The sequence below is a fragment of the Mandrillus leucophaeus genome, unplaced genomic scaffold (genome assembly GCF_000951045.1).
Source record: "Mandrillus leucophaeus isolate KB7577 unplaced genomic scaffold, Mleu.le_1.0 Scaffold469, whole genome shotgun sequence".
NCBI lineage: Eukaryota > Metazoa > Chordata > Mammalia > Primates > Cercopithecidae > Mandrillus > Mandrillus leucophaeus.
Window position 1 is genome coordinate 1606340 of NW_012105020.1, and position 10941 is coordinate 1617280.

At 36.2% G+C, this 10941-nt stretch overlaps 1 protein-coding gene across 2 annotated transcripts; it reads left to right on the top strand.

Annotated features, from left to right (window-relative positions):
* The first annotated feature begins 5083 nt into the window (after window positions 1-5083).
* On the top strand, window positions 5084-10641 carry SCG2 (secretogranin II). 2 transcript variants are annotated; one of them, XM_011995075.1, is made up of 3 exons: window positions 5225-5301; window positions 5369-5443; window positions 8282-10641. In XM_011995075.1, the coding sequence occupies exon 3, from the start codon at window positions 8296-8298 to the stop codon at window positions 10147-10149; it is 1854 nt and encodes a 617-aa protein (XP_011850465.1). In that variant the 5' UTR covers window positions 5225-5301; window positions 5369-5443; window positions 8282-8295; the 3' UTR covers window positions 10150-10641. The 2 variants fall into 2 exon arrangements, with proteins under 2 accessions (XP_011850464.1, XP_011850465.1); XM_011995074.1 differs by lacking the exon at window positions 5369-5443 and having other exon boundaries at window positions 5084-5301.
* Window positions 10642-10941: the final 300 nt, after the last annotated feature.

A 10941-nucleotide genomic window follows, 5' to 3' on the forward strand; every position in this document is an offset into this window, starting at 1 on the left:
TAATTTACTAGCAGTGCATGCAACGCAAATGAATAAAGCCAGTGCATTTGCATAAGGATGCTGCTGTAAGAGGATTAAAAAATTCCAAGAGGAAATGTGTGAAGCTTTGGTAGTAGGAATGAGAAAACTTTAATTCAACTCGATTCACAAACATATTTTTGGCATGAGGGTACAATAATAGAAAACAGTTTCTACCTCCTAGAACCTAGTGGATTTTGTCTGGGAAACTGTGCAGTCACATTATTAAATAAAGTATACCCTGTTTCTGACTTGTGTGTTCTCCAAACAGCAATTTGGCAGGCCCTGCCTTTGCAAGGGAAGTGGAAAACTATTTCACTCTTCTCTGACACTGAGTTAAAGAAACAGTCATTTGTTAGTAAAGCGTACTACAACTAAGAATGGAATTTAAATTTTGGAAGTAAAAGGTAAAGGTGGTAAAGAGTAAACAAGGAGTATAAAGGAAAAAAAAATGTAACAAGAAGAGAAGGAAGGCAGGCCAGTGAGGACTGAGAAAGGACAAGCAGCCAAGACCCTGAGGGGCCAGGGTGGACACTACACCCTCCTTGCTGGCCACAGTCAGGCGAATGCTGGAGGACCTCAGCTTAAGCGTGCTGCACCCGGACTCCTCTGTGAGAGTCTGGTCTTCCATGGGAGGAAAGGGCAGGCAGGGAGGCAGTTAGAGACAGGGAAGAAGCAGACAGGAGAAAAAGGAGAAACAAGACATATTGGTTTTCTGGATCTCAATTGCTTTTATGTAAATTGAAACAAAATGAGAAATGTAATGAAGTGTAAGAGGGAGAAGTTTCAAATGAAAAGATTACTAAGGTAGAGGATTGCTTGTATGAATGATAGAAATCAAAATCTTGTCTAGATAAAATGTGAAATTGAATAACAAAGAATAAAATGACCAAGATTTAAGAAAATCCAGTCATAAAACCAAACTCATCTGTTCTAATTACTTAGAGTTAAATTGTGAATGATTAACTTGAAATTAACAGCACCCTGGTGAGGATGCAAGCTAATTTTGTAAAAATCCATTATTATAGACAATACATAATTATTTTGAAAACGTTCACAATATAGAGATTCATTTCTTGGCGGCCATGATAGTTGGCAATTTAGTCCTAACAGGAAAATTAAAATTTTGTAAGGCATGTTTAAATCATTCCTTGAAACAGGCTCAGTGATGCAAAGATTTATAGGTTATTTTAATGTTTTATACATGCTCTAAAATATTTTACATCAACAAACTATTGAGATATATACATGTGTGTGTACATATACGTGTGTGTGTGTGTGTGTGTATATATATATAATTTTAAATTCTTCTCCAAATAGATTTCTATTTGAGAAATACCTCCCTTTAGAACAAATAACTACTGGCAAAAATTTAATAACTTTTAGAAATATGTTAAATATAACACACTGGAAAATCTATAAAAACAAAAAATAACAGATGTTGGCAATGTTGTGGAGAAAAAGGAATGCTTATACACTGTTGGTGGGAGTGTAAATTAGTTCAGCCATTGTGGAAGACAGAGTGGCAATTCCTCAAAGATGTAAACTACCATTGAACCCAGCAATCCCATTACTGGTTATATACCCAAAGGAATGTAAATTGTTCTATTATAAAGACACATGCATGTGTACGTTCATTGCAGCACTATTCACAATAGCAAAGATGTGGAATCAACCTAAATGCCTATCAATTACAGACTGGATAAAGAAAATATTGCATATAGGCCGGGTGTGGTGGCTCACGCCTGTAATCCCAGCACTTTGGGAGGCCGAGACAGGAGGATCACGAGGTCAGGAGATCGAGACCATCCTGGCTAACATGGTGAAACACCGTCTCTACTAAAAATACAAAAGAAAATTAGCTGGGCGTGGTGGCGGGTGCCTGTAGTCCCAGCTACTCGGGAGGCTGAGGCAGGAGAATGGCGTGAACCTGGGAGGCAGAGCTTGCAGTGAACTGAGATGCCGCCACTGCACTCCAACCTGGGTCACAGAGTGAGACTCTGTTTCAAAAAAAAAAAAAAAAAAAAAGAAAAGAAAAGAAAATGTGGCACATATACATCATAGAATACTATGCAGCCATAAAAACAATGAGATCATGTCCTTTGCAGGGACATGGATAGTGGTGGAGGCCATTATCTTTAGCAAACTAATGCAGGAAAAGAAAACAAAATACCATATGCTCTCACTTATAAGTGGGAGCTAAACGATGAGAATACATGGACACAAAGAGGGGAACGACACAGCCTATCAGAGTGTGGATGGTGGGAGGAGGGAGAGGATCAGGAGAAATAACTAATGGGTAGTAGGCTTAATACCTGGGTGATGAAATAATCTGCACAACAAACTCCTATGACACAAGTTTACCTGTATAACGAACCTGCACATGTACCCCTGAACTTAAAAGTTAAAAAATATGTTTGGGGAGTCTGATTTTGATAAAACAGGCTGGTGAATAGAATTTTCCTAATTCAACAACTGCTCTCTTATTTGGAAGATGTATGCCCCATTGCATCAAGGCCATGATCTACTGTTTATTCTTGTTTTCCATTGGTGCTGCACCAAATAGAAATCCAGGCCTATGCCTATGCTTTTCTTAGACCAGGAAAAGCAACTGGACAACTGGGGATTTTTGTCAAAGAAACCCAATTCTGGACTTGGGTCTTTAATGATTAAATTCATCCCATATTTATTTCTGTATTTCCATCTCTAGCAGTGTCTGAATCATAGTTTTTGTTGTAGAAATACCACAGAAAGGACTTAAATTCAAATTCTAGCTCTACCAATTATGAGTCAGAAAATAGTGGGCAACTTACTTATTTCTGAGCTTTAGTTTCTTCATCTGTAAAATGGAGATGAAATACCTACTTGTTACAGTTGTCAGGAGGATTAAATTAGGTTCCAAATACAGTGCTTGGGCCATAACAGAACTCAGTAAGTGAGAGGTATTCATCATAGTCTCATAAGATAGGCAGAAATTCAATAGCCCACAATGGCTTATTGTTCTACGCACATCTTGAGCCTAGTGGAGCCTATCCATCCCAGCAACAGCCTCCTGGCATCTCACATCTACTTGGAGATTTTGAATGAGATTTTGCATGTCTTTTGGATGATTGAAGATATTTCCAGGCAAGACGTTGACTCTGGAAGAACTGTAGCTTCTGGTTCTTGCCAAAAAACTTTCGTTCCACATAAATGAATTAGCCTGGCCAGGATGAATTTCTTGAGGGCTTTTGAGACCTATACTGAACTAACTCAACATTTTAAGAATAATTGCCGAGTTTTCTAAGGCTGTGTTGATACTGATTATTTGAACTGGTCACACAGAACTAGCTGCTGGACAGAAAATTAGGTCAAACTCAGAGCAGCTAGCCAGGGCTTTGTTAAAATTTAAGACAATCTTAGCTCAGGATGTCAGTGAATGAAGTGGTGCCATTGAGATGATGCTTGAGAAACGGGTCATGTTTAGGTCTCTTCAACCCAGCATTTGATCATGCCCTAAAAAACCACTATGAGGCAAAATTTGTTGGATGAATTGGCCATATAACCCCAGTCTGAGTGTATATGAGTTCATGTCAATCCAAAAATGATGATCTCCTAGTCGTTTAGGAATATCAAATAGGGAGAATCAAGATGCGTTTTTTTTTCCAAGATTTTTTCCATAAGACTTTAAGCCATTTCCTGCTTTTTCAAGGAATTCAAAAGTACTAGCATAGTTAGAAATCATTGTAAGAAAACCTGATAGTGAGAACTCTCAGCTTAGGCCTTTTATTCCATGGCATTGCTTCCCCCTGAATTTCTAGGTTGAACCAATTGGCTATCCAAATGGTCCCAAATACTGCTAGCTAACCTCTCTATTGCTGCTTTCCAATTTATATGAAAATTGTGTGTTTATTTGCATATCATCCACATTAAATGAAAGGCTCATCAAAGGCAAAAAAAAAAATCACTCATTTTTGTATTAGTTAACAATTGTGCATTTAGCAATGTATCTGGCACCTAGTAGGTATTACAATTTATTGAATCAGTGGCTGATGGTTCATTTAGCAGAAACACATGGGATCTCTTACATAGCAAGATTCTATTGCATTCTTAAAGTATATGTCAATATATACAGTTTTTAGAAAATCATATCTTTAATAAAATACAGTTTAAAATTTATATTTATATAAATTATTGAAATATATAATCAGGTTATCTGGCAAGGCAGAGCAATGATTATGAATTATAAATCTGAGAGATTGAGAGTTAATTGCTGTATTATTCCCTGGATTGTTCACATTCATGGAAGGTATTCAACTCATCTGATTCAACAGGAGAAGGGAAATATTTATAGTACAACGTCCTTTCGATTGCAAATGAATTCTAGTTACGTATGTGTCACATTTTTTCCAAACAGTGAAAAGACTTTTTTTTTTTTTTTTTTTTTTTTAGTAGATGAAAGTATTTTCATCAGCACTCAACTTCTGAGCTTCCCTTTCTGAGATCAGATATTGTAAAAGACAGTAAGAGAGATACAAAGAACTATTAATTACTAAACTTGAAGTCTTTTAAACACCCATTTTAAAAACTATGTAAGCTATTAAAGTTGACTCTCATATAAAAGAGAGACAACTCTCTGTTTTATTCAAAAAAAATATGATTTTGAAAGAATGATGGCTATGGTCATAATAAGAAATATGGCCTTTCATATTTATAATGTGTCCTTCATTCATCTTGGGTATACCAGGAAATGGTAATGTAATTTCTTTGTGGGCAAAGATGGAAAAATAATCCTTGTCTGTAAAACTTTCTTATAACAATGACGACAACAATTACAACAGTGACCCCAAGAAACTATTATAACAAGATGCTAGAACATAGATGAGATTGTCTTGCAATTAGCTATGTCTGTCTGACACACATTTCTTTCTTTGTAAGAGAAATCGTGCCGAGCAGTTTATTCTGTCTCAAAGGTTTTGATTAAAGAAAAAGGAAAACTGCAATTTTTGCCACAAAAAGACAGGTGGCGTAAGCATGCAACTTTTTTTTTTCTTTTCTTTCTTTCTTTCTTTTTTTTTTTTTTTTTAATATAAAGTGATTATTTTCTCTCGGTTCTTTGAAAAAGCTCGCTTGTGCTGGGGTTTGTGGCTGAGCCCGGTGACGTCAGTGTGGCAGTGCGGAGTCAGGCGCGGCAGCTCCCTATAAGCAGAGGAGCTGTCCGTGTGCTGAAACGGCCCGAGAAGCTCGCCCGGAGAACGGGAAGGAACATGCTGTGGAGCTCCTCTGCCATAGAAACAAAAAGAGGTAAGGCTGCTTTTCTCTTTGATTTACTGGAAAGTTCTAATATGCATGCTCTTCTTCTAATTCCTAGCTGAGGAGAAAAAGACTGTTTGGCAAGCTTATGTGATAGGATAACTGAATAGCAACCTGCTGCTCATCAGCCGATGTGAGGACACTACATATGTGTAAATACATGATCGGGTCTATGCTTTACACTGCTTGATGTTGGATATTTACCAACCAGAATGTTATTTAGATAATCATATTAAAAGGAGTGAAAAAGTTAAGGATTTTAGTGTGAATACACAGATTAGTGTAAAGTTAACCAAGCCCAATACATTGTTTCTTTCCAAAATTTATTATTTCTGCTACTAAGAGCCAGATATGAAGTCAGGGGCGTAATTTATATGTTTAATATTCTTAACAGTAGGTTTCCAATGATTCAAAGGCTGTTAAGCATGTTAGTCACAAAGCCAACCAATTTTGGAACTAGTTTTTTTTTTCTTTGATATTCATCTCACAGGAGCGCTGAATTAATTAACCATGTAAAATTCTTTTCTGAACTTGTATATTTGAAAGAGCTTACATCATTATCTCCTAATTTTAGTCCTAAGGTATTAACTTAGGATTTTCCTGAACACTGGATTCTTCCTTTTTCCAGGGCAAAATATTATCTGGGGTTATAGTTTGGTTGTGACCATGAATTACAGAGAAATGATAGTTTTGAATACATGATGAAAATATTCATAACTTTGTAAATTGTTGTTATTACTATAATTTGATTTAAAGAGGATGTTCAATATGTTGTTAAAGTCTGGGACAAGTATTTCTTTTTCTCTGTTTCCCAACTAGTTGAATTGCTTAAATTATATATAGTCACCTGCATGTGTCAATGCTCTAGTCTGATTTCAACAGAAAAGACATTTTAACTTGAGAGATATTAATGATAGCTGTCAGGGGAAAAATAATGTTCTAATTATTTGGATTTCAGAAAATTCAATTTTAAATCAAACCTTATATAGAGTAGTAGAGCTGTTGAAACATCTTTACTACTTGAAAGGGCTGCTACCTGGGAAAAAAATCCTTTGGGTCTCACTCAAAGGCAGTAACTATGTCATTCAAACTGAAGCAGAATAGATAAGCAAAGGGTAGCACTTGTTAGGCTGTGGTGTAAACAACTGCAAGGGGTATTGTGCTTCAACTTTACAGCAAAATGCAGTTCCAAGATAATGATTTTAAAGATAAGCATATAATCCATATGTTAAGACTATTTCAGTATTGTGACTTCAGAGAAAATAAGTTCAATAAGGTTTTTAAGATTATTATTTCAAATCCCAATGTTGAAAATTGATTACCAAAGCTAAATTAATCCTGAAATAATATAAACAAGAGTGCATAATGTATTTTTACTTGAACCTCATTATTTTATGAATAAAATTACTTATAGTAAACATGCATTTATAATAAATACTTTGGAAGTATCCTCTCAAATGCCTTTCAAGATTTTTCTTTCAATAAATTACGTATTCTGGTAAATGTGAATCATTTAAATAAATATGTATGTATGCTAAAATGTTTTCATAACTAAGCCATTATTGGGCTCTAAAAAACTGGAAACAAAATCATCAATATGATCTTGTGAACAATGGTATTTTCTATAATTGATGTCTAAGCTAACAGAAAATTGTATACATATAACTTAGCTTATCTATCACAAAACCATGATCTGGTAAAGATATGAACAAACTTATAAACTCCTTTTACATTCATTCTGTTTACAACAAAATAACAAATATTAAAATAGTTTTTTTCAATGTTAGCAATATTAAATGTAAGGCACATAAAAACTAATCCTCTTACCAATTCCTATGTGAGATTTTAAGGCACTGGAGAAAAAATGAATGGAGATTTTTAAGTAGGAAGAATTCAGCACATCATCTGTGTTTATTTGAATTGGGATTTACATAGTGCTTATTTTAAGATTTTTCTAAACAGTATGAGTGATTTAAGATTTCACAGGTCCATACCAAAATAGACACAGACATAAGACAAACTGAATCTGAACACTCACAAGTTCAGAAATAGACTAGCTAAAAAAACTTATGTTCTCTCTGCAGCATCTGTTATTATTTACTATGCACTCTTGAGGGCTGATGAAAAGTATAACCACAATTGCATTTTGCAAGACAGTCATAATAGAAATTATTAGAAGAAATATGGAGCAAAGAGATTTTAAAACGCTTTATTGGTTTAGCACATTTACACAAAAAGAAACTTCATTGGTTTAGTCAACTGGCTGGAATCTGAGAAGACCTGTGTTCTAGAGGTTATTTATGGATCATTGGATTTGCTATCAGATAGAGAACAAGTTATTTCTGAAAAATATATGTGGATAGGACTCCCCACAAGGTAATTCAGTATGATTGACATATAACAGAATCACTTTGTCATATATGGTCATGTAACTGCTGCTGTGTTTCAACAACAAAATTAGATGGACACTTCAGGAAATAAACCACATGTTTTTTGACACAACTTTAAGGAAATAGTTTGTGGGTGTGTATGTGTACATGCATGTTTTAAATTAAGCCAACACATTATTTTGCCAATGACTTCACTATATAACATAATCAAAACATCTTGGGAAGTATTTGCTGCTTTATTATAAAGAAACAACATGTACTAAACATCCAACTGCAAGTTCTGTAAATGAAAAAATAAAATTTGAGAAATCTCATATCAGTGTTTTTGCTGTTGTTTTAATTAAGAGAATGTTATGCAAGTTTTTGGTGAATGAGTAATAATTTTGCTAAAGATTCCTGTGGTTTGCTTGTGGGAATCATGTAGAAAATATTCATGAATTTTTAAAAAGAGTTATCCTAAGCTTAATGTGAAATAATATCTCCTATGTTTTTTTTCTCACCTCAATGATCAGTTATTTCTTTTGCTATAGTGTCTTCTAGTTTGTTTCATTTGTGTTAACTCATATTTTCTATGTTTTAAGGAAATCCTTCAAACATGGCTGAAGCAAAGACCCACTGGCTTGGAGCAGCCCTGTCTCTTATCCCTTTAATTTTCCTCATCTCTGGGGCTGAAGCAGCTTCATTTCAGAGAAACCAGCTGCTTCAGAAAGAACCAGACCTCAGGTTGGAAAATGTCCAAAAGTTTCCCAGTCCTGAAATGATCAGGGCTTTGGAGTACATAGAAAAGCTCCGGCAACAGGCTCATAAGGAAGAAAGCAGCCCAGATTATAATCCCTACCAAGGTGTCTCTGTCTCCCTTCAGCAAAAAGAAAATGGCGATGAAAGTCACTTGCCCGAGAGAGATTCACTGAGTGAAGAAGACTGGATGAGAATAATACTTGAAGCTTTGAGACAGGTTGAAAATGAGCCTCAGTCTGTACCAAAAGAAAATAAGCCCTATGCCTTGAATTCAGAAAAGAACTTTCCAATAGACATGAGTGATGATTATGAGACACAGCAGTGGCCAGAAAGAAAGCTCAAGCACATGCAATTCCCTCCTATGTATGAAGAGAATTCCAGGGATAACCCCTTTAAACGCACAAATGAAATAGTGGAGGAACAATATACTCCTCAAAGTCTTGCTACATTGGAATCTGTCTTCCAAGAGCTGGGGAAACTGACAGGACCAAACAACCAGAAACGTGAGAGGATGGATGAGGAGCAAAAACTTTATACAGACGATGAAGATGATATCTACAAGGCTAATAACATTGCCTATGAAGATGTGGTGGGGGGAGAAGATTGGAACCCAGTAGAGGAGAAAATAGAGAGTCAAACCCAGGAAGAGGTGAGAGACAGCAAAGAGAATACAGAAAAAAATGAACAAATCAACGACGAGGTGAAACGCTCAGGGCAGCTTGGCATCCAGGAAGAAGATCTTCGGAAAGAGAGTAAAGACCAACTCTCAGATGATGTCTCCAAAGTAATTACTTATTTGAAAAGGTTAGTAAATGCTGCAGGAAGTGGGAGGTTACAGAATGGGCAAAATGGGGAAAGGGCCACCAGGCTTTTTGAAAAACCTCTTGATTCTCAGTCTATTTATCAGCTGATTGAAATCTCAAGGAATTTACAGATACCCCCGGAAGACTTAATTGAGATGCTCAAAACTGGGGAGAAGCCTAATGGATCAGTGGAACCGGAGCGGGAGCTTGACCTTCCTGTTGACCTAGACGACATCTCAGAGGCTGACTTAGACCATCCAGACCTGTTCCAAAATAAGATGCTCTCCAAGAGTGGCTACCCTAAAACAGTTGGTCGTGCTGGGACTGAGGCCCTACCAGATGGGCTCAGTGTTGAGGATATTTTAAATCTTTTAGGGATGGAGAGTGCAGCAAATCAGAAAACTTCATATTTTCCCAATCCATATAACCAGGAGAAAGTTCTGCCAAGGCTCCCTTATGGTCCTGGAAGATCTAGATCGAACCAGCTTCCCAAAGCTGCCTGGATGCCATATGTTGAAAATAGACAGATGGCATATGAAAACCTGAATGACAAGGATCAAGAATTAGGTGAGTACTTGGCCAGGATGCTAGTTAAATACCCTGAGATCATCAATTCAAACCAAGTGAAGCGAGTTCCTGGTCAAGGCTCATCTGAAGATGACCTACAGGAAGAGGAACAAATTGAGCAGGCCATCAAAGAGCATTTGAATCAAGGCAGCTCTCAGGAGACTGACAAGCTGGCCCCGGTGAGCAAAAGGTTCCCTGTGGGGCCCCCGAAGAATGATGATACTCCAAATAGGCAGTACTTGGATGAAGATCTGTTAATGAAAGTGCTGGAATACCTCAACCAAGAAAAGGCAGAAAAGGGAAGGGAGCATATTGCTAAGAGAGCAATGGAAAATATGTAAGCAGTTTTCATTAATTACCCTACTTTCATTCCTCCCACCCCAAGCAAATCCTAATATTTCTCTTTAGTGTGTTGACTTCTATCCTGTTAACACTGTAATATCTTTAAATGATGTACAGGCAGATGAACCCAGGTCACTGGGGAGTCTGCTTCATTTCCTCTGAGCTGTTCTCTTGTGTATGAATATGTGTAAATGTTATGACTCCTTGATAAAAAATTTATTATGTCCATTATTCAAGAAAGATATCTATGACTGTGTTTAATAGTATATCTAATGGCTGTGGCATTGTTGATGCTCACATACGATAAAGAGTGTCCTATAATTCTATTGAAAGTTTTTAATATTTATTGAATTATTTTGTTACTGTCTGTAGTGTTTTGTGGAGTACTGGAGCAAAAAAAAAAATAAAGCATTATAAATATATAGTTTTATTTATAAGGCCTTTTCTATTGTGTGTTTTACTGTTGATTAATAAATGTTATTTCTGGACAACTCTGGACTCTTAATTCTGGAAAACCAGATACAATGTTTATGGAGCAAGCAGTATGAAGCCAAAAGAGAAAATCATCTTCACCAGACAATTCAGGTAAGAAGTAATGAATTTTATACATGTGATCATGATACCTGCTTGCAGAATGCCACATCCTCTCTCAGCCCACTAGTTATGCTTGCCCATGGTTTTCCTCAAATATATAATTGATAGGGTCTTTGTTTTAGGTATTTTTTTACTCTTGATTTATATAAGTAAAAGAAATTTCAGTCTCCAATACCCATAAGCAGCATCAAAACAAA

Coding starts and splice junctions, on each gene's coding strand:
- SCG2 (XM_011995074.1), top strand. CDS start 5,265: ATGCTGTGGAGCTCCTCTGCCATAGAAACAAAAAGAG. Junction 5,302..8,281: donor TGCCATAGAAACAAAAAGAG/GTAAGGCTGCTT, acceptor CTATGTTTTAAG/GAAATCCTTCAAACATGGCT.